This window comes from Rhinoraja longicauda, chromosome 11 (assembly GCF_053455715.1).
Source record: "Rhinoraja longicauda isolate Sanriku21f chromosome 11, sRhiLon1.1, whole genome shotgun sequence".
NCBI lineage: Eukaryota > Metazoa > Chordata > Chondrichthyes > Rajiformes > Arhynchobatidae > Rhinoraja > Rhinoraja longicauda.
In genome coordinates, this window is record NC_135963.1 from 53,177,050 (window position 1) to 53,201,613 (window position 24,564).

Below are 24,564 nucleotides of genomic sequence, written 5' to 3' on the forward strand. Positions count from 1 at the left end.
CCTTTCAGGTTAGGCAGAGGTTCACTTGCACCTCCTCCAACCTCATCTACTGTATCCGTTGTTCAAGATGGGGATTCGTATACATCGGCGAGACCAAACGTAGACTGGGCCATCGTTTCGCGGAACACATTCACTCAGCCCGCATGGACTTACCTGATCTCCCGGTTGCTGGACACGTTAATTCTTCTTCCCTTTCCCACACTGATCTTTCGGTCCTGCTGTAGTTCTCCTCCATTGTCAATGAGGCTAAATGCAAATTGGACGAACAACATCTCAAATTTTGCTTGGGCAGCTTACAGCCCAGTGGTGTGAATATTGATTTCTCTAACTTCAGGTAGCCCCGGCATTCCCTCTCTCTCCATCCCTCCCCCACCCAAGTCGCACTAGCTTCTTGTTTTCACTCAACAAACAGCTAACAATGGCCTGTTTCCTTTATCATCGTTGCTTTTTTGCGTATCTTTCATTCATTGTTCTTTATCTCTCTACATCATCGTCCATAGCTCTTGTTTCCCTTTCCTGTGATTTTCTCTCTCAAGAAGGGTCTCAACCCAAAACGCCACCCATTCCTTCTCTCCAGAGATGCCGCCTGTCCCGCTGAGTTACTCCAGCTTTTTGTGACTACCTTTGGTTTGTAGGTTGATTGCCTTCAGTAAAATTGTAAATTGCCCCCAGTGTGTCGGATAGTGCTAGTGTACGGGGTGATCGCTGGTCGGCACAGACTCAGTGGAACGAACGGCCTATTTCCACACTGTACTTCTAAAGCCAAAAGTCTAAAGATATGAGGGTGAAATTTAGGCTGACACTAGACCAAGTGGACCAAACCTCTCCTGCATTGGTGCAGCACCCTCTCCTCCCCCCCCTCTCCCCCCCCCCCTCTTTCCCACTCCCCTCTTCCCCCCATCCCCCCTCCCCCTCACCCCTTCCCCTCCCCCCACTCCATCCCCCTCAACCCCCCTTATCCTCTCTCCTCCCCCTCCCTCCACCCCCCCTCCGTCCATCCCTCCCCGCTCCCTCCCTAGGAGAATGATTTAACTTTAAAATGTGAATAACTTAAAAAATATAACACCGATTTCAATGAAACTTCTTCCATTAGCACCAAAGGGATGACGGTGAGTAAGGTGGGCCTAAACTTGTCGCGCTATCGTGTTCCGTTTTGGCTGTAGCTCAGGAACAAACAAACAAACGAACAAGAGTTTTAGTGTATAGATAGATTGATGTGAGGTGCTGCAGAAAATGTTGCAAGTGTAATTAGACAATGAAAATAATTTGTACTTGAAAGTTCAGTCAGATTTTTCAATCCCCCGGCATTATTTCAAACTATGGGGCTTGACCGTTGGTGATCGTGTTAATTTTCCTTCCTTAACTAATAACAGTGAAGATGAAGGCGATTCTGTCTAACTGAGACTTGTTGTTGGAACAGGCTCTTTTATGGTTGTATATAAAACAAAAGGCTCTGCATTCTTAATAAACGTCGCAGTGTGGAATGTAATAGTGATTGATAAGTGTCAGACGTATACTGATGGCACATCCTTTCATCATTTTCAGATCAGCGCCATGGGAGGCGTTTAGACAACTCACCGGAACAAAGCAAGCCGTAAACAGGTGAAATACGTGCATGTGTGCAATGGTGTATCTATCAGCTGTGTACCTGTTGTCGATGGAACTACCAGGATTAGTTCTCAACATAAACTAGGGCACTGTCCGATTCACCTCTGCCCCATTGCAGACATTGGACTTTGTCTGTGGAACTGGTGCGCTCCAATGCTGAGATCTATATTATGCACTCTGTATCTTCTGCTTTGCTCTATCTGCTGCACTTGAGTTTGACTTGACTGTATTGATATATCGTATTATCTAGCCTGTTTGGATAGCATGCAAAACAAAGCTTTTCACTGTGACAATAATAAACCTAAACCGGGTGCTATCTGTGCGGAGTTTGCACATTCTCCCTTTGACCGCGCGGGTTACTGCCAGATGCTCCCATTTCCTCACGCTTCCCAAAGACGTGCAGGTTTGTAGGTTAATTGGCTTCTGTGAATTGTGAATTGTCCCCAGTGTGTATGGAGTGGTTGAGATAGTGGGATGATATAGAACTAGTGTGAATGCGTGTTCGATGGTCGAGACGGACTCGGGGACGGAAGGGCCTGTTTCCATGCTGTATCTCTACACTAAACTAAACTATAATGACTATGATGTTTACTTCCAGATAATGTTGCTGTGTGTATATTTTTTCAGGGATGGTCACCAATCACACGAGCAGTGGCAAACGATGTACGGCAAATGTTCTGGCAATGAAGTCTATCACATTAAAATGGAAGGCAGCACCTTCTTTGCTGAATATGAGGGCAAGAGCTTCACCTACACTTCATTTCATGCACATAAAAAGTAAGCATGTTTGATCCTGACTTTGCCTTGTCCTGTGTAAGGAGGAACTGCAGATGCTGGTTTAAGCCGAAGATAGACACAAAAAGCTGGAGTAACTCAGTGGGACAGGCAGCATCTCTGGAGAGGAATTGGTCTGAAGAAGGGTCTCGACCCAAAATGTCCCCATTCCTTCTCTCCAGAGATGATGCCTGTCCTGCTGAGTTACTCCAGCATTTAGTGTCTATGCCTTGTCCTGCATCTTTACGGCAGATGTTTTGTCTTCTCATAGGGTCACAGTCATGGAGTGATACAGCGTGGAAGCAGGTCCTTCGGCCCAACTTGCCCACACTAGCCAACATGTCCCAGCTACACTAGTCCCACCTACCCATGTTTGGCCTATTTCCATCCAAACCTGTCCTATCCATGTACCTGACTAACTGTTTCTTGAACGTTGAGATAGTCCCTGCCTCAACTACCTCCTCTGGCAACTCGTTCCATATCCCCACCACCCTTTGTGTGAAAAAGTTACCCCTCGGATTCCTATTAAATCTCTTCTCATTCACCTTGGCCTCGATTCACCTTCTCTGGATAAGAGACTCTGTGCATCTCGATATTTTTTACTTTTCTGCAGGTGACCCTGAAAAATGTTGTGTTGTAAATGGCACTTGAGTAAAATAATACAACAATAACATTTAAATGTTTAGTTTAATTTGTTATTATCACATGTTCAGTGAAAAGGTTTTGTTTGCATGCTACCCAGTCAAATAAAGGACTATACCCGATTACCATCAAGCTATCCACAGCGTACCCATTGTCACATGTACCGAGGTACAGTGAAAAGATTTTGTTTGCGTGCTATCCAGTCAAAGAAAAGACTCTCGATGATTGCCATCAAGCTATCCACAATGTACAGATAAAGGCTACAATATTTAGTGCAGGGTAGAGTCTGATGACGTTGAATGAAAGATGATTCAAATGTCTCCAATGAAATCAATGATAGCTCAGGACTACTCTCTCATGGTGAAAGGATGGTTCAGTTGCCTGATAACAGGTGGGAAGAAGCTGTCCTTGAATCCGGAGGATTGCGGTTTCACACTTTGCCAAAACCAGATGTAACCGCATTTGGTTCTGAATTATTCAAATGTTAATTATGAAGTCGTACTGATTGTTCAATTACTTTCACAGATTGCAAAAGTGCTGAGAAATTTCTGGCAGCCAAATTCTGAGCGAAAAATTTGCAACTTGCATGTTTATAATATTCAGAATGTTTTTGCTATTTCTTAAACAATGCTATTGTAAAAGTATCTTGGAACCATTACACTCTGTAGAATAATGATTTATGGGAATGCATTTATTCACAAAATGCTGGAGTAACTCAGCAGGTCAGGCAACATCTCAGGAGAGAAGGAATGGGCGACGTTTCGGGTCAAGACCCGAAACATCACCCATTCCTTCTCTCCTGAGATGCTGCCTGACCTGCTGAGTTACTCCAGCATTTTGAGAATAAATACCTTAGATTTGTACCAGCATCTGCAGTTATTTTCTTACACTGGGAATGCAGGTGTGTTCCGAGAACAGGCATCAGCTGGATGGTTCAAATGGCCTCCTGTGTGAGGAGGAACTATATGGGGTTAGTATGTTTAGTTTGGAGATGCAGCATGGAAACAGGATCTTTGGCCTACTGAGTCCATCCCGACCAGTGAACACTAATGCACTAGTTCAATCAAACACACTAGGGACAATTTACAGAAGCCAATTAACCTACAAACCTGCACGTCTTTGGAATATGGGAGGAAACCGTAGCACATGTGGTCACAGGGAGAATGTATACACAACCATACAGGCAGCACCCATAGACAGGATCGAACCCTGGTCTCTGGAGCTGCAAGGCAGCAACTCGACCGCTGTACCGCTGTGCCACCCAGTGGCTGTGTGGTGAAAGTTCTGCCATGGCCTTAATGAATGGAGCAGATGAGGAGGGGAATAGTCTGCTCTGGCTCCTATCTGCTGCAAACACCCAGCAGACCCCTGGAGCGCCGGAGGCTGTGTGGTGATCTTACAGAGGTGGAGAAATGTCATGAGGGGGTATAGATAGGATTGAGACTTTTACCCAGAGTAGGGGAATCAAGTACCAGAGGAAGACACAAAAAGCTGGAGTAACTCAGCGGGTCAGGCAGCATTTCTGGAGAGAAGGAATGGGTGACGTTTCTTCAGACCAGAGGACATAGGTTTATAGTGAGAAGGGAAAGATTTAATAGGAACCTGAGGAACGACTTTTTCATTCAGAGTGAAGTGGGTGTATGGAACGGGCTTGCCAGTGGAGATAGTTGAGGCAGGTACTATAACAGGGGCGGCACGGCACGGTGGCGCAGTGGAGGAGTTGCTGCCTTATAGCACTTGTAGCACCAGAGACCCTGGTTCGATCTCAACTACGGGCGCTGTCTGTGCAGAGTTTGTACGTTCTCCCTGTGACTGAGAGGGTTTTCTCCGAGATATATGGTTTCCTTCCACACTACAAAGACGTACAGGTTTGCAGGTTAGTTGGCATGGACTAAATGTAAATTGTCCCTCGTGTGTGTAGGATAGTGCTAATGTGTGGGGATCGCAGGTCAGTGTGGGCTCGGTGGGCCGAAGGGCCTTTTTCTGCGCTGTATTTCAAAATTAAACTAAAATAAACTAAAAGAAAAAAAAAACTGCAGATGCTGGTTTAAATCGATGGTAGACACAAAAAGCTGGACAATAGACAATAGACAATAGACAATAGGTGCAGGAGTAGGCCATTCAGCCCTTCGAGCCAGCACCGCCATTCAATGCGATCATGGCTGATCACTATCAATCAGTACCCCGTTCCTGCCTTCTCCCCATACCCCCTCACTCCGCTATCCTTAAGAGCTCTATCCAGCTCTCTCTTGAAAGCATCCAACGAACTGGCCTCCACTGCCTTCTGAGGCAGAGAATTCCACACCTTCACCACCCTCTGACTGAAAAAGTTCTTCCTCATCTCCGTTCTAAATGGCCTACCCCTTATTCTCAAACTGTGGCCCCTTGTTCTGGACTCCCCCAACATTGGGAACATGTTATCTGCCTCTAATGTGTCCAATCCCCTAATTATCTTATATGTTTCAATAAGATCCCCCCTCATCCTTCTAAATTCCAGTGTATACAAGCCCAATCGCTCCAGCCTTTCAACATACGACAGTCCCGCCATTCCGGGAATTAATCTAGTGAACCTACGCTGCACGCCCTCCATAGCAAGAATATCCTTCCTCAAATTTGGAGACCAAAACTGCACACAGTACTCCAGGTGCGGTCTCACCAGGGCCCGGTACAACTGTAGAAGGACCTCTTTGCTCCTATACTCAACTCCTCTTGTTACGAAGGCCAACATTCCATTGGCTTTCTTCACTGCCTGCTGAACCTGCATGCTTCCTTTCATTGACTGATGCACTAGGACACCCAGATCTCGTTGAACTCCCCCTCCTCCTAACTTGACACCATTCAGATAATAATCTGGAGTAACTCAGCAGGTCGGGCAGCATCTCTGGAGAGAAGGATTGGGTGACGTTTCGGGTCTCGACCCGAAACGCCACCCATTCCTTCTCTCCAGAGTTGTGACTACCTTTTTGTGACTACCTTAAAATAAAATAAACTGCATTTAAGACACAGGAAAGGTTTAGGGGGATATGGACCAAACGCGGGCAGGTTGGCCAAGTGTAGATGGGACATCTTGGTCGCGTGGATGAGTTGGGCTGAAGGGCCTGTTTCCATGCTGTATGACTCTATGACTAGATCAGGCTGCATCCGTGAAAATAAATGTGGAGTTAACGTTTCAGGTCGAAGACTGAGTGTTCCCAGTATTAGCTGCTTTTGTTTAAGCTCTACATTAGTATTTATCAGATGGTAAAAAAGTAAAATCAACGCCCATCAATCCTATGGAGTGTTCAGTCTGACCCAGTGTCGCCTGTCCATTCTCTCCATAGATGCGGCCTGACCCGCTGAGTTCGCTGGTTTATTTATTGTCTTGTGTCCAGAGTCGCGGTGAACAGCTTATTCTGCATGCTGTCCAGTCCAATCATACTGTACATGAGTACAATGGATCATCTTCTAAAGCAGTATGCAGGGTCGATCGTTCTGGCGCCATCTTGCAAGTCCCTCAAGCACGTTGCGTTTTACTGAAATGCTCAACCTCCCTTTCTTCTGATCTTCTGCAGGTACGGAGCGTGTCTCATAGCTGTGAAGAGAGAAGAAAATAAAAATATTCTACTTAATCCGGGTCCTCAGTTTCTCATGAATTCCACCGATATCTGTTTTTATATTAACATTACCAAGGAAGAAAACTCTGCTTTTATAAAGCAAAATGAACGAAGCATAAATAGTATTTCAAGTATGATGTATCACGGAGCTTCCAGATTGCCTGTTCACAGCATCATCGCCAGCATGGGTAAGCACATCAACCTGCTCCATTCTCCGCTCATTTAGGGGGGCACGGTGGCGCAGCGGTAGAGTTGCTGCCTCACAGCGCCAGAGTCCCGGGTTCGATCCCGACTACGGGTGTTGTCTGTAAGGCGTTTATACATTCACCCCGTGACCTGTGTGGGTTTTCTCCGAGATCTTCGGTTTCCTCCCACACTCCAAGGACGTACAGGTTTGTAGGTTAATTGCCTTGGTCAATGTAAAATTGTCCCTCGTGTGTGTGCGTAGGGTAGTGTTAATGTGCGGGGATCACAAGTCGGTGCAGACTTGGTGTGCCGAAGGGTCTTTTTCCCCTCTGTATCTCTAATCTAAACTAAATTAAATCTGACCTCACAAGGTGCAAGGCTGGGTGGTGAAGCAACAGTTAGGCAAATATCAAGAATGTTTAATCCACAGACTTGTGGGTTTGAGAGTGGCGCAGTGGTAGATGGCCGCCTCACAGCGCCAGAGACCCGGGTTCAATCCTGACCATGGGTGCATCTGTACGGAGTTTGTACGGTTTTCCCTGTGACTGCGTGGGTTTTCTCCAGGTGCTCCGGTTACCTCCCACACTCCACACTACAGGTTCATAGGTTAATTGGCTTCAGTAAAAATTGTAAACTGTCTGTGGTATGTTGAGTAGTGCCAGTGTATGGGGATCGTTGGTCGGCGTGCATTTAGTGAGTAAAGGGCCTGTTTCTGTGCTGTATCTCTAAAGCAAAATAAACTCTGAAGTGTAAGTTAATTGGCCTCCTGTCAATTGTCCCAAATGTGTGTAGGGAGTGGATGAGAAAGTGGGATAACACAGAACTAGTGTGTAGAGGTGGTCAGGGCGTGCAGCGTAGGTTTACTAGGTTAATTCCCGGAAAGGCGGGACTGTCATATGTTGAAAGACTGGAGCGACTAGGCTTTTATACACTGGAATTTAGAAGGATGAGAGGAGATCTTATCGAAACGTATAAGATTATTAAGGGGTTGGACACGTTAGAGGCAGGAAACATGTTCCCAAAGTTGGGGGAGTCCAGAACAAGGGGCCACAGTTTAAGAATAAGGGGTAGGCCATTTAGAACTGAGATGAGGAAAAACTTTTCAGTCAGAGAGTTGTGAATCTGTGGAATTCTCTGCCTCAGAAGGCAGTGGAGGCCAATTCTCTGAATGCATTCAAGAGAGAGCTGGATAGAGCTCTTAAGGATAGCGGAGTCAGGGGGTACGGGGAGAAGGCAGGAACGGGGTACTGATTAAGAATGATCAGCCATGATCACATTGAATGGCGGTGCTGGCTCGAAGGGCCGAATGGCCTCCTCCTGCACCTATTGTCTATTGTCTATTGTCTATTGACTCAATGGGCAAAAAGCCTGTTTCCATGCTGTATCTCTAAACTGAAACGGTAACAATTTGCCTTTCAATTCAATCACAAGCAAATTACTTTTACATGAAAATGTTAAGTTTAATTTAGTTTAGCTTATTAATGCGAGGTGTACTCATGCAATGAAAAGCTTTTTATTGCCTGCTATCCAGTCAGTGGAAAGACTAGACATGATTATACACGAGCCATCCACAGTGTGCAGATACAGGATCAAGGGAATAACGTTTAATGCAAGGTAAAGTCTGATTAAAGTTAGTCCGAGGGTCTTCAGTGAGGTAGTTGTTAGCTCAGGACCACTCTCTAGTTGTTGACAGATAGGACAATCAATCCAAAGCACCCTTTTTCCCCTGGAGTAACACAGTTGGAGTAACACAGCATCACTGAAGAACATGGATTGGTGAATTTTCGGGTCAGGACCCTTCTTCAGATTGATTGTGGTGGTGGAGGAGAAGGGGGAGAAAGTTGGAAGAGGAAGGGGTGGCAAAGGTCTGGCAAGTGATAGGTGGATGCAGATGAATGGGGGGAGGGGCTGGGGTTTGATTGGTAGATGGTTGGACAAAGGCCAGAGATGAAAAGACCGAAAGTGTAAGATCAGAAGGGAAAAGGTGAGAATGGTGGAAGTGTGTCGTCTCATACTTCCAGGTGCAAACTGTTTTGCGAGACTTTAAAACAAGATCAGATTTAAACCTCAAAGGTAATTGGGAGAAGGCAGGAGAATGGGATTGAGAGGGAAAGATAGATCAGCCATGAATAAAATGGCAGAGTGGACTCAATGGGCTGAATGTCCTAATTCAGTTACTACGAGTTATGAACTTATAATATATTTTAATCTTTACTCTTTCCTGTTTTGTTTTCTTTGTCTTGTTTCTCCCATTGTCCATTCTTTCTGCCCACACATCTTTTTCTCTTTAATTTGACACTGAACATCCGATGCTATGTTACCCTCAGACCCTTCTTTTTATTACACTATAAGACCAAGTTGGGCCCAAACCCCTCCTGCATTGGTGCAGCACCATCTCCTGCCCCCTCCCTCCAACCCCCTCCCTTCCCCTCCCCCTCCCCCCTTCCCCTCCCCCTCCCTTCCCCCCACTCCATCTCCCTCAACCCCCCTTATCCTCCCTCCTCTCCCCTCCGTCCATCCGCTCCCTCCACCCCCTCCCTCCCTCCCTCCCTCCCTCCCCCCCTCCCTCCCTCCATCCCCCTCCCTCCCTAGGAGATAGATTTAAACTTTAAAATGTGAATAACTTAAAAAATATAACACCGATTTCAATGAAACTTCTTCCATTAGCACCAAAGGGACAACGGTGAGTAAGGTGGGCCTACAATTGTCACGCTATCGTGTACCGTTTTGGCTGTAGTTCAGGAACAAACAAACAAACAAGAGTATTAGTATATAGATATTTTTTCTCTTATCAGCATGGTATGATCTTATCTGCTTAGTTTAGTTTAATTTAGAGATACAAAGCATAAACAGGTCCTCAGCCCACCGAGTCCACGGCAGCCGGTGATCACCCCGTACACTAGCACTATCCTACACACACCAGGGACAATTTACAATTTACAGAAGCCAATTAACCCACAAACCTCTACCTCTTTGGAATGTGGGAGGAAGCTGTAGCACCTGGGGAAAACCTACACAGGTCAAGGTGAGAACGTACAAACTCCGTGCAGACAGCACCCCGTGGTCAGGTTTGAGCCCGAGTCCCTAGCGCTGTGGGGCAGCAACTCTACCACTGCACCACCCTGCCTCCCTGCTCCTCATACTGCTGAAGTCCCAGATGGCATGTGGCCTTTGCTACTCATGCCTCAAATCACTGGGGTAAAACACCCAGCAGGTGGACTTTACAACCTACCATTTACAACTGTTGCCAAACGGAGCATGTCATGAGATCTTCCGTTTCAATAAAATGTGACCCAGAATCAATATTTCATCATGCGGCAAATGCAGGTTGCCATGACTCAATTTTAAAGTCATTGGAAAATCAATTTCCGTATGCACACATTACTAACCAAAAAAAGGCAAACATTGCTGGAGTAACTCAGCGGGTGAGGCAGCACCCCTGGAGAACATGGATGAGTGACATTTCCGGTTAATAATATTAATTACTTTAGGCACAGTAGTCATAGACCCCCAACTGACCCAGTAGGTGTCGACCTCTGACTGGCCCGACTTTGACCCTCCCTTCTGCTGGCGATAAAGAATGCAGGAGGACTGGCATTGTCCCGGTTTTGGAAGTATCGGATGTTACCTCCATCCAAGCTAGTGAGCTTCGAAGTGATCACACTGATACATCAGTCTGAAGAAAGGTCCTGACCTGAAATGTCACCCATCCAAGTTCTTCAGAGATCCAGCACTGTCTTCTTTTGTAAGCCAGCATCTGCTGTTCCTTGTTTCTACATTATTTGAAGGCTGTTGTAAAATCAATTTTCATATGCCACACTGCACTCATTATAAACCAAAGTGTGATGTTTGGTGGACTGTGTGGGATGGGAGGACCCGTTGCTCCTCCCGTGCAGCAGGTGGCGCTGCACAGGACAAAGGGAGATGTTTTGTACATAGTTATCTTGGCTGCACACAGTGTGGAGTGTTCAGTCAGGTCGTGGGGTTGCAGCCATTTTAGTTGTCTTGCTGCCAGCATTGAGTTAATGTAATAAAGATTTCCATTGTACCTTGAAGACTCTCAAGTTTTATACAGACATAGAACAAGAACACGAAACAAAGAAGACACAAAGTGCTGGAGAAACTCAGCGGGTCAGGCAGCATCTCTGGAGAAAAGGAATAGGCGATGTTTCGGGTCAAAGCCCTTCTTCAGAAGGGTATCTTCGGTGTAAACCAGCAGCTTGTAATTCCTTCCTCCGCTGCTCCAGAGATGCTGCCTGACCCGCTGAGTTACCCTAGCACTTTGTGTCTTCTTTTATAAACCAGCATCTGCAGTTGCTTGTTTCTACATTTATTAACCAATATTGATTCATTGGCAGTTGTTTTAATAATATTAATTACTTTTAGGCACCGTAGCCATAGACCTCCAGGATACAAGGTGTCGACCTCCGACTGGCCCGACCTTGACCCTCCCTTCTGCTGGCGATAAAGAATGCAGGAGGACCAGCATCGCCCCGGTGTTGGAAGTAGCGGATGTCACCTCCTTCCAAGCTAGTGAGCTTCTAAGTGATCAGTCGGAAGATGAAGCCAATCCTTCTGATGAAGATTCATCCTCGGCCATGGAGTAAGGTTTCACTAGTTCTATACTCCACTGTGCGCCAAACATTATAGTTTGGAATTTTCTCATTACAGCTGTTTAAAGATGTGTTTACAAGAAATGCAAACTATAGACAATAGACAATAGACAATAGGTGCAGGAGTAGGCTATTCAGCCCTTCGAGCCAGCACCGCCATTCAATGCGATCATGGCTGATCACTCTCAATCAGTACCCCGTTCCTGCCTTCTCCCCATACCCCCTCACTCCGCTATCCTTAAGAGCTCTATCCAGCTCTCTCTTGAAAGCATCCAACGAACTGGCCTCCACTGCCTTCTGAGGCAGAGAATTCCACACCTTCACCACCCTCTGACTGAAAAAGTTCTTCCTCATCTCCGTTCTAAATGGCCCACCCCTTATTCTCAAACTGTGGCCCCTTGTTCTGGACTCCCCCAACATTGGGAACATGTTATCTGCCTCTAATTACATGAACTTTCATTTAGCATTTTAAAGAGGGTAAGATATATTAATGGGAGATACAGTCTTATTATTTTCAATGGGTTGGTTTAAAAGATATTCTCCCTGAAGGTAACAGCATTAATCTCTTCCTGTTATTTATAACTAGAAGGTTCATTGTTTCAGTGTAATCAGCTTCTTTTATTCGAACCTGTGCAGAAAGTGTCTGAGAATATGTGAGATCTGAATACTTTGGTGCATCATCCGTATTATGAATTATATTCATTATATTTCAAATAGCTGGCTGTCCATGTAAATAGGACTGTATCATATTCTGTGCACTGCCTTTTGTAAGATCAGAGCATAATTGATTGATTGAGAGATACATGTGTAAACGGGCCCTTCGGCCCACTGAGTCCACGCCGACCATCGATCGCCCGTTCACACTAGTTCTATGTTGGCCCGCTTACCCATCCATTCCCCACGCACACTAGGAGCAATTTACAGAGGCCGATTAACCTATCAACCCGCACGCCTCTGCAATGTGGGAGGAAACCGGAGCACCCAGAGGAAACCCACGCAGTCACTGGGAGAACGTGCAAACTCCACACTGACAGCACCCGAGGTCAGGATCGAACCCGGGTCTCTGGCGTTATGAGGCAGCGGCTCTACAAGCTAGGCCCCAATAATAAATACGTTTATAATTAATGAGAAAAACAGGTACAAAATGCAAGTGTTGCATCCTAATTAATGATGTGCTCAGTGTTGGGTCGGTTCAGTTTGTAGATTTGAAACTCCAGCATGCATTATGTTCAGAGTTCATTTGTCTTTGGTTTCAAGCCGTGGAACCATATCTGCGTGTAATCCTCCCAGACGGAAGGATTGAATGGTTCAACACTTTACACTTTATCACAAATTGATTCAAAGTTGGTGTGGTTGAGTTGTTGTCTTGCTGGGAATCTTTTGGTCAGAGAGACCTCTCTCCACTCCTTACCACTGGCTCACTGTGTCTTCAGTAACCTGGTGTGCTGTGCGCTTTGATGCAGGAGGATTGGGAGGTATTAGCTACAAGGAGAAGCTGGACAGACATAGAACATGGAACAGTACAGCACAAACAGAATACAGCTCAAAAATAGGCCCTTCAGACCAACCTGCCCACACCGATCAAGATGCCCCATCTACACTAATCCCACCTGCCCGCGTTTGACCCATATCCCTCTAAATCTTTCCTATCTACGTACCTGTCCAAATGTCTTTTAAATATCTTTTCGACTTTTGAGATACGGTGGGGAAACAGGCCCTTCGGCTCACCGAGCCCGTGGCGACCAGTGATTACCCCATACTCTAGCACTTTCCTACACAACAGGGAAAAGTTACAGAATCGAATTAACCTACAAGCCTGCACGTCTTTTTGGAATGAGGGAGGAAACCGGAGCACCCGGAGAAAACTCATGCGATCACAGGGAGAACGTACAAACTTAGCGCAGACAGCACCCGTAGTCAGGGTTGAACCTGGGTCTCTGACGCTGTAAGGCAGCAACTCTACCGCTGCACCACCGTGTTGCTCCTTGGCTTGGGTTGTTTTCTCTGGAGCGTCAGAAGCTGAGGGGAGAGCTGAAAGCAGTATATAATTACTAACTAACTTAACTAGCCGTGATCCAAATCTATTCTTTACCAGACCAAGTGGACCAGTTGGGCCCAAGCCTCTCCTGCATTGGTGCAGCACCCTCTCCTCCCCCTCTCCACCCCCTCCCCCCTCCCCCCTCCCTCTCCCCCCTCCCCCCCCTTCCTCCCTCCCCCTCCCTCCCCAGGAGATAGATTTAAACTTTAAAATGTGAATAACTTTAAAAATATAACGCCGATTTCAATGAAACTTCTTCCATTTGCACCAAAGGGACGACGGTGAGTAAAGTGGGCCTAAAATTGTCACACTATCGTGTACCGTTTTGGCTGTAGTCCAGGAACAAACAAACAAACTAACGAGAGTTTTAGTATATAGATGCTTGCGTTATGAAGAGGGATATTGGCCTAGTGCAGGCAAATGGGACTGGCTTAGATGGAGGACCTTGGTCAACCTGGACGAGTTGGGCCGAAGGGCCTGTTTCCACGCCGTATGAATCTATGATGCTATATATTTAAAGTACAGGACAATGCTGTAAATACAATGGTTTTATTTATTTGATACAAGGGTATCTCATCAGGAGAATGGCTGCTGATCATTTATTAATGCTTTACCTGCACAGCTGTTAAATGTATTTCCTGGGAAAACAGAAAAAATATAGAAATATTTTAAGATTTTCAGCTTAAAGTGACTGATGCTATTTGTTTTAGGTATGTCAAAGGATACCCTCCCAATTCACCCTACATTGGAAGTTCACCAACATTGTGTCACTTGCTTCGGGTGAAAGTTACACTCTGCTGCCTTAGACTGGATAAGGTAGGATTTCAGATATTGCCTTCTCTTATAGAACATAATTTATCTTTTGTTGGAAGAAATGGTTTCAAATCCGGCATTAGCAAAGTCGCACCACCGATTTTCCGGCACCCTCGGTTCCAGAGCCTTTCTGGATTATCCGTTTTGCCGGACCAAGAGAGGTCACAGCCTCGGAGAGAAGTCCAGCGGTATCTGACCGGTCCATCTCAATAGGCAATAGTCGTTTATTTGTCACATACACATAAATGTGTAGTGAAATGAAACATTACCCGCAGTTCAACAATAAGACCAATAAGAATAATCAATAAAAATGCAATAACACATACAATCATAAACTAACACCAAACAAAAAAGAAACATCCATCACAGTGAGTCTCCTCCAGTCACCTCCTCACTGTGATGGAAGACCAGAATGTCTTTCTCTCTTCCCCTGCCGTCTTCTCCCGCGGTCAGGCTGTTGGATTTGCCACGTCGGGGCGGTCGGGGCTCCCGACATTGAAGCCCCCGCCGGGCGGAGAAAATCCCGCGGCCTATTTCAGGCCGTGCCGGACGGTGAAAGGTCCGCGGCGGGCCGACCCAAGCTCTGCGATTCGGGGCGGACGAAGACGCTGCCGCTGCTGCTGCTGCTGCCGGAGCTCCCGATGTCGGCCCCCACCCAGGGGCCTGCCGGTTTCCGACGCCCAGACGGCCCGCGCCGGAGCCTCTCTTTGAAGACTCCTCACGATCATGCCCGCGACACCCGGCGAACTGTCGGCGACAGCCTAGTCACCGGCAGTCGCCTTAAAAGCGCCTAAAGTGGGACAGGCCCTTTAGCTGGAATCTAGAACAAAGCACGAAGTGCTGGAGGAACTCAGTGGATCAGACAGCATCAGTGGAGGGAATGAGCCGATGTTGTATCTGGTTGGGACCCTACTTCAGACTGATGGAGTAGGGGTGAATAAAGCTGGAACAGAGAGGTGGGACATGGCAAAGCCTGGCACGGGCCACAGGAGGCAAATTTGACTTGCCGATCGGCCACGGGAATCCCAATGAGGTTGCGATCGGCCGCCTCACCCAGCATAGACGCCACATTTTCGGGGCACTTGTGGTGGGGAATTCAAGTGCGCTTTCGTACTTTTGTTAGGGTTAAAGGAAGTGCAGACCACTAGTTGCCGGAGAATCGGTGGTGGACCTGCATCTGCTTTCATGAGATCAGTGCTTTGTCGTGACGGTACATAAGGGCATGTGTTGCGTGTCGGCATCTCCACAAAGTTAAAAACTAGACTGTCAATGTTTTAACATTGCAGAAAGATTACGGAAGTTGAGAAAATAAAATGTATTCATTAAGATGCAGATGCAAAGATCTGCAGATGCTGGAATCTAGAACAAAACACAATGTGCTGGAGGAACTCAGTGGGTCAGACAGCATCAGTGGAGGGAATGAGCGGATGTTGTATCTGGTTATGACCGTACGTCAGACTGATGGAGTCGGGGTGAATAAAGCTGGAAAAGAGAGGTGGGACATGGAAAAGCCTGGCACGTGATAGTTGGATACAGGTGGGGGTGGGGGGGGGGGGGGAGGGGTTGATTAGCAGATGGGTAGAATAAGTGACAAAGGCTCAAGATGGAGTTTAGTTTAGCTTATTGCCACGTGTACTGAGCTACTGTGCAAAGCTTTAGTTGTGCGCTATCCAGTTAGTGGATTTCAGCCATGCCATCCATACAGGATAAAAGGCATAAGGTTTAGTGCAAGATAAAGTCCAGTAAAATCCAATTAAAGATTGTCTGAGGGTCTCCAATGAGATAGATGGGAGGTCAGGACCGCTCCATGGTTGGTGTGAGGATAGTTCAGTTGCCTGATAACAGCTGGGAAGAAACTGCCCCTGAATCCTGGAGGTGTGCGTTTTCACACTTGCCTGATGGGAAAGGGGAGGAAGAGGGAGTGAGACTGGTCCTTGAATATGCTGGTGGCCTTGCCGAGGCAACGTGAAGTGTAGATGGACTCAATGGAAGAGAGGTTGGTTTGTGTTGTGGTCTGGGCTACGTCCACAACTCTCTACAAATTGTTCGGCGATTAGACCGTCGAACAGCATCAGCAACGACCAGGACATCGATCTATCATGGACACCAATATGAAGGAACAATGAGCACGCTGGCACCAGTCTGTCTACAAAATATACACGACTTAAAATAAATGCTTCAATAATTGTAATTCTCACCCTTAACCATCTTAATAATTCTGCAGCAAATGGAAAACAATCTCTTATTTCTTATTCCCTGAGGCATGTTTGAAAGTGTGTATTTTGCATGCTTTCCGATTTAATATGAAGGGAAGTTGAGGATTATTTTTCTTATTGTAAATACACTGTATCCTCTCTCACGTTATATGGCCGTACTTCTTCGGATATTCCTGCATGGAAGTTGGAAAACAAAACAGACATTTGTCTTTGTCATATACCCTCTTGTAGTTTTCACAAGAGTGGCGTTGGAAAGCAGCAAAAGATATTTCCGAGTAAATCACAAAGTAAATCCGAGTAAATCACTAAGTGCTGGAGTAACTCAGTGGACCAGGCAGCATCTGTGGAGGAATGAATGGGCAATTGTTTCGGATGGTGACCCTTCTTTAGACTGTTCTGAGTCTGAAGAAAGGTCCCGACCTGAAACATCGCCTGTCCATTCTCACCACAGATGCTGCCTGACCCTCTGAGTTACTTCAGCACATTATGACTTACTCAAGATTCCAACATCTGCAGCTCTTTGCGTCTCCAAAAATCTTTTAAGATATTGTCACACATTAATCTGATGTTATATGTTTTTGAACAACTTGAGGTACTTTGTAATTTCCTCCTAATGTGAGATTTTAAAAAAAAGGTTTCCCATAATGGATGCATACTGCAGGTAAAGCACAAAGTGCTGGAGTAACCCAGCAGGTCAGGCAGCATCTGTTGGGTGAATAGACAGACAACACTTCAGGTCAGGACACTTTTTTAGACTCGAGAGAGTATGAAGAAGGTCCCGGCCCAAAAAACTGCCTATCCATTCCTCCGCTGATGCTGCCGAACCCGCTGAGTTCCTCCAGCACTTTCTGAATAGCTTGGCATCATGTTCAGCATGAGCACTGTGGGCCGAAGGGCCCGTTCCTGTGCTGTACTGTTCTATGGTCAGGCAGCAGCTGTGGAGCGAATGAGTAGGCGACGTTTCGGGTCAAGACTCTTCTTTCAGACTGAGACGACATTTCCAGTCGTGACCTATCTCAATCCGTTTCCCTCCACAGATGCTGCCTGACCCGCTGAATTCCTCCAGCACTTTGTGTTTTGCTGAAGGTTCCAGCATCTGCTGTCTCCTGTATCTCAGGTGGTCCCCTGCCAGGAAGCCTCATACACCACATCACTAGTTATCTACTGCACTTCCGTAATCCTGACATGACGTTGTCTCCGTTTATTTTCTGATGCATGGCGCTTGGATCAAAATTATCAGCCCCCACCAAATAATTAAACAGGTAGAGACACAAAGTGCTGGAGTAACTCGGCATGTCAGGCAGAGAAAGAGAACACGTGATATTTCGAGTCAGGACCCTTCTTCAGACTGAAAGTAGAAGGGAGGGAACTGGAGGTATGAAAAGGCCAGAACAAATCGGGGTCGGCAATCAGATATCCAAGAAAGGGTTGAGTCCACAATGGTCCATTGTTGGCTGGGGAAGAGGTGATACAGGGATGCCAACAGTGGAACTAGTATGACGACTAGGGTGAGAGAGGAGGGCTTATAGAAACTTTACGAGAAATCAGTGTTCATACCACTGGGATCTAAGTGGCCCACGCCAAATATGAGGCATTCTTTTTTTCTCTCACTATTTGCATTACTTTATATTTTCAAAGGATTTTGTTTTTGCAACAAAAAAAAAATGTTTTTTTTAATCAATGACAGCAGGCTATCTTCACTTAACGTTAGTAAAACGAAAATATGTTCCTATTTAAATAATTGAACGTAATCTTTCTTTATCCCTCCAGGGGTGCCAACATAATTACTATGAAGATGCAAAAGCATATGGTTTCAGGAACAAACTTATCATTGTCTCTGCAGAGACTGCTGGAAATGGATTGTACAACTTCATTGTCCCTCTCCGAGCTTACTACAGGCCGAAAAAAGAGTTAAATCCCATCATACTGCTTCTGGATAACCCGTGAGTACTTGATCCGACTTCTGTCATTGTTTGATGGTTTACCATTGTCATCGTTTAGTTTAAAGACACAGCATGGAAACAGGCCCTTCGGCCCACCGAGTCCACGCCGACCATCGATCGCCCGTTCACACTAGTTCGATGTTATCCCACTTTCTCATCCACTCCCCGCACAATAGGGCCAATTTAACCTACAAACCCACACATTTTTCTGATGTGGGAGGAAACTGGAGCACCCGGGCGAAATCACGCGCTCACGAGGAGAACGTGCAAACTCCGCACAGACAGCACCCGAGGTTAAGATCGAACCCGGGTCTCTGGCGCTGTGAGGCAGCGGCTCTACCTGCTGTGCCACTCCTACAATGATGTTGAATTGGAAATCTGCAGGAAGCCAATGTTGGCGGAGCAGAGGAACATTCATCTTTGTAGAACAGGTGGAGGTTATGTGAATGGAGAAACTGATGCACCCTGACAGTGAGGATGGCTCTAACATTGATCGGTGTCAGTGCAAGTTCGGATTTGTCAGAGGATCATCCGTGCTCATAAACTCAGATCTCAAGCAAATAATGGAGACACATGGAGCAGGCACAAGGGTCCAATGGTTCCTCGACCCAAAACGTCCGCTATCCATGTTCTCCAGAGATGCTGCCTGACCCGCTGAGTTACTCCAGCACTATGTGAAACATCACCTATCCATGTTCTCCACAGATGCTGCCTGACCCGCTGAGTTACTCCAGCACTATGTGAAACGTCACCTATCCATGTTCAGTCCCAGCATCTACAACCTGCCTGACTCAGCGGGTCAGGCAGCATCTCTGGAGAACAATGATAGCGGACGTTTTGGGTCGAGACCTTCCCTCAGACCAGTGAGTCTCAGACCAGCACCAATGTGTCCTTTTTTTGCAAACGAACATCTTCAGTTCCTTTTTTCTACAATCCAGCACCTGCTGTTCCTTGTGTTTCCATTATAATAGTGTTGAGCTTCAAATGAAATCTCACTTGGACTCAAGTATTTTGCAATGCCTTTTGATCATGTAAGATAACATACAATTTTGTAAAGATTATAATGTTTTGCCGACACTAGATTAATTGGTTTAATAACCTGGGTTAACTTTAGATTCCTATCATTATGTTATTTATACCTGTGTTTGGGTGAGAGATAGAATGGTTGAATGATGAGAGATAGCTATGCTTTTCTTGGGATATAGAAGATTAAGACACACAAGATGCTGCCTACTCCAGCACTTTGTGTTGTTTAAAAAAGATCATTCTGTACTTACTAGCAAAGCAGCCCGTTCTCCTGCCTCAGACTAGCTGTCAAGATCCGGAGCGAGTTCATCGAGTTTTAATTTGATGAGCTGCAGATCTAATTAAGATGCATTTCACGGCCACCTTCATAAATGCCCTGACGGTGATGTGCATAAATAGAGCAAGGCATCAGATTCTCCCTTGCTTTGCAGTGAAAATGGAGCACTGAATGCAGGATAGGATGCCTCAAAAAATGCACTGGTCCACACATAAAAACATCTTAAATTGGTGTGTTGCAACTGCGCTGCACAGATGGACAATTTTGATCAACTCACTGCTTACTCAGTCAATGCCAAAGTCCAACGGAAACATTTAAACTGTGTACACTTATTGATGTTGACAACCGTGCTTTATCCATTAGTTTTCTTTTGTATTTTGAATACTGATGTTGGTCCTTAAATAGCAATGAAAATAATTATTACGGTAAGGGTTATGGCTTCAAAACATTTTTAATGAAGGAATTAATTTGAGGTTTGCCTTCCCGTTCATTTGTCAAACCAGCCCTTTTAAGTTTAGTTTAGAGATGCAGCCCCTTCGGCCCACCGAGACTACGGTGAGCATCCTTCACACGTTATCCCGCGTCCTTCAATGTTATCCTGCTTCCTCGTCCACTCCCTACACACCAGGGGGCAATTTACAGGGGGCCAATTAAACGACAAACTCTCACGTCTTTGGGATGTGGGAGGAGACTGGAGCACCCGGAGGAAACCCACGCGGTCGCAGGGAGAACGTGCAGACTCCACCCGAAGTCGGGATCGAACCCAGATCTCTGGCGCTGTGAGATGGCAGCTCTACCAGCTGCGCCACTGTGCTCCCCTCTGTGTGTCATTTAGTACCATCCCCTCCAAGAAAGCATGCGGCAATCTATTGTCAGCAGTTTCGAGATTCAAGGGAAGGATGAGCCGCAGAGAATGAAGGGGGACCTGGCAGGGTGGGGTCGGGAGGGGTGGGGTGGGGCTGTTGCCACGTATGGCAGCAAGCAGTAGATAGCAATGTTCGGTGGACTTTTAGAACTTTGTTGGCACCAAAGCTGGCGACACTTGTGTGCTGCCTAGGTGAGATTTGCTGCATGATTTTACCGGGTTGTATGCAAAACAATGCATTCCACTGTCCCTAGGTACATGTGACAAAGGGTATCATTGAATCTGGACCAATCTTCTTTTTGTGGGACACATCATGACTTGAGGGAATAAAGAGATAAAATAAATAATCCAGAGTAAGGGATTAAAGCACTTTCATTTCCGATTTACATAACATCTGACTAATACAAGGGTCTATGGGACGTACCTGTAACCCTTACATAAGTCAGGGAGCGTCTGTGTTTAAAGGGAAGGTAGACATATATTTGAAAGAATGTGGTATTGAAGACTGGGGCTGCTCTGGCACAGAGGAAGAGGGGCGAAGTCTGAGATAGATCAACCGCAATCACATTGAATGATGGACTGGTTTGAAGGACTAGGTTTCTAGAGGTACAGCGCTGAAACAGGCCTTTCGGCCCACCGAGTCTGCACCGACCAGCGATCCCTGCACACTTACACTATCCTGCACACACTGGGGACAAATTGCACATACAAAGTCAATCAACCTACAAGCCTGAATGTCTTGGAGTGTGGGAGGTGATATTTCAGATCGGGTTCCTTCTTCAAACCCTTGTGCGTGTGCCTTGTGACTCCATTATGAGGAGGCGGCTGTTCTAGCGGCCCTGTCACTGATTTGGAAGGGAAAGCGCACCTGCGAAGTATCCATCATTTATATTACCCTTGCCTTGGCATGTGCCATTTACATATTTGTTATTAAAAACATCACTTACATTAACGCCATGTATAAAATATCACACACTCTGGCTAATTCAATAACCTTCTCAGACCTTGTTAAAGTGTAACAGCTTTAATTACTAAATCTTTTCTAATTGCCAATTTTAAAATCTCAGTTGATTTTAAATGCCTTCCAGCTTGCAATGATAATTATTCAACTAGAATTGTTGATACTAGGTGCTGGGTTGCAGTCAACATTGTCAATATGCGTGCAGCTCAGTGTAGGAAGCATTGAGTGACAGGACCCAGGGCATTTGTTCCATAGAGCTGCTCAACACAGGTCTTATGTTTTCATCAAATCCAACTTCATGTCGTTGCTGGCTTTCCTGATTACGGTTCAATGCTTCACCAGTCCATAAGTGATAGGAGCAGAATTAGCCCAGTCGGCCCACCAAGTCTACTCCGCCATTCAATCATGGCTGATCTATCTTCCCCTGTCAAACCCATTCCCCTGCCTTCTCCCCATAAGCGCCTGACACCCGTACTAATTAAGAATCTATCTCAGCCTTAAAAATATCCACTGACGGCCTCCACAGCCTTCTGCGGCAATGAATTCCACAAATTCACCGACCTCTTGACTGAAGAAATTCTTCCTCATCTCCTTACTAAAGGAACGTCCTTTTATTCCAAGGCTGTGACCTCTAGTCCTGGACTCTCCCACTTGTGGAAACATCCTCTCCACATCCACTCTACCCAGGTGTTTCACTATTCTGTATGTTTTAATGAGGTCCCCCTTCATCCTTCTAAACTCCAGCGAGTACAGGGCCGGTGCCGATAAACAATAGACAATAGGTGCAGGAGGAGGCCATTCGGCCCTTCGAGCCAGCACCACCATTCAATGTGATCATGGCTGATCATTCTCAATCAGTACCCCGTTCCTGCCTTCTCCCCGTATCCCCTGACTCCGCTATCCTTAAGAGCTCTATCCAGCTCTCTCTTGAATGCATTCAGAGAATTGGCCTCCACTGCCTTCTGAGGCAGAGAATTCCACAGATTTACAACTCTCTGACTGAAAAAGTTTTTCCTCACCTCCGTTCAAAATGCCTACCGCTTATTCTTAAACTGTGGCCCCTGGTTCTGGACTCCCCCAACATTGGGAACATGTTTCCTGCCTCTAACATGTCCAAACTCTTAATAATCTGATATGTTTCGATAAGATCCCCTCTCATCTTTCTAAACTCCAGTGTATACAAGCCTAGTCACTCCAGTCTTTCAACATATGACAGTCCCACCATTCCGGGAATTAACTTAGTAAACCTACACTGCACGCCCTCAATAGCAAGAATATCCTTCCTCAAATTTGGAGACCAAAACTGCACACAGTACTCCAGGTGCAGTCTCACTAGGGCCCTGTACAACTGCAGAAGGACCTCTTTGCTCCTATACTCAACTCCTCTTGTTATGAAGGGCAACATTCCATTGGCTTTCTTCACTGCCTGCTGTACCTGCATGCTTCCTTTCAGTGACTGATGCACTAGGACACCCAGATCTCGTTGTACGTCCCCTTTTCCTAACGCTCATCATATGTTAACCCACTAATTCCTGGGATCATTCTCGTAAACCTCCTCTGGACCCTCTCCAGAGCTGGCTCTTCCTCAGATATAGGGCCAAAATTGCTCACAACACTCCAAATGCGGTCTGACCACTGCCTCAGCATCACATCACTGTTTTTGTATTCTGGTCCTCTCGAAATAAATTCTTTATTGTCGCATGTGCAAACGCACAATGAAATTCTTTACAGCCTGTTGCCGTACCTAAGCACAATCCCCGGTTAGCAGAGTGTGCAGAAATAGTCCACTGAGCCCGCATGCAAGAGGCGTTGGGTTTTGGCGCCATTTTCAAACCCATGATTTTCAAGGGCTCTTTCACTGCAGGCCTGATGCCAGAGAACTGGGAGATTGCAGATGGAGTCATAGAGCCGGACAGCATAGAAAGAGGCCCTTTGGCCCAACTAAGCCCTACCCCATCAACACCAGTCCCACCTGCCCATGTCTGGGCCACGTCTCTCGAAATCTTTCTTATCCATGTACCGTCCAAATGCATTTAAAATGTTGTATGGTACCCATCCCAACTACCTCTGGCAGCCCGTTCCTTATACCCAACAACCTCTGTGTGAAAAGTTGTCCCTCAGGTTTCTATTAAATCTTGTCCCTCAAGAGTCTCTAGGCAATGATGTACAGCCAGCACCTATAACCAGAGTGGACTCTCTTTGATGCTATGTACAGGTACACTCATTCTCAGCATCAGGTCCGCTGTGAAATAGTTGGACCTCAGGTTCCTATCAAATCTTTCATCCCTCACCTTAAACCGATGTCCTGTGCTTCTTGATTCCCCTATTCTGGGTAAGAGACTGTGCATTCACCCTGCCAATTCCTCTTCATGAATTCAGATGAGATACGACTGTTTGTAAAGGGTGAATCAGATAAGATGAGTAATTTTGGGCCAGTCAGTCTGAGATTGGGAGCTGGCAAATAGTTTGCAAGAAGTCCTGAGTCCTCGAGTCACACAGCGTGGAAACAGCCCCTTTGGCCCAACCTGCCCATGCTGACCAACATGTTCCATCCACACATATCCCTCTCCCCTGACTCTCAGTCTGAAGAAGGGTCTCGACCCAAAACATCACCCATTCCTTCTCTCCAGAGAAACTGCCTGTCCCGCTGAGTTACTCCTGCATTTTGTGTCTATCTCCCATCTGCACTAGTCTCACCTGCCTGCATTTGGCCCATTTCCTTTGAAACCTTTCCTATCCTTTGTTTCTTGAACGTTGCGATAGTGCCAGCCTCAACTACCTCCTCCAGCAGCTCATTCCATATACCCACCGCTCTTTGTGTAAAAAAAATAGCCCCTTAGGTTCCTGGTAAATCTTTCCCCCTTCACGTTAAACCCATGTCATGAGCTCTCAATTCCTCTGTGCAGGGTAGAAGACTCTGTGCATTCACCCTAGCTATTCCCTTCATGATTTTAGATGAGATACCGAAGTTCTGAGCTCTAGGGAGAGGTTGAGTAGGCTGGGGCTCTA

General features: G+C 46.2%; 1 protein-coding gene across 1 annotated transcript in view; it reads left to right on the top strand.

The window, feature by feature from the left end:
- LOC144597930 (potassium channel subfamily T member 2-like) overlaps positions 1-24,564 on the top strand; it is a 475,868-nt gene that overhangs the window by 252,730 nt on the left and 198,574 nt on the right. The window contains exons 16-21 of the mRNA XM_078407745.1: positions 1,546-1,602; positions 2,236-2,385; positions 6,576-6,805; positions 11,190-11,406; positions 14,165-14,270; positions 18,254-18,426. Of these exons, the coding sequence (XP_078263871.1) occupies positions 1,546-1,602; positions 2,236-2,385; positions 6,576-6,805; positions 11,190-11,406; positions 14,165-14,270; positions 18,254-18,426 (933 nt within the window). The remainder of the gene's footprint in view (positions 1-1,545; positions 1,603-2,235; positions 2,386-6,575; positions 6,806-11,189; positions 11,407-14,164; positions 14,271-18,253; positions 18,427-24,564) is intronic.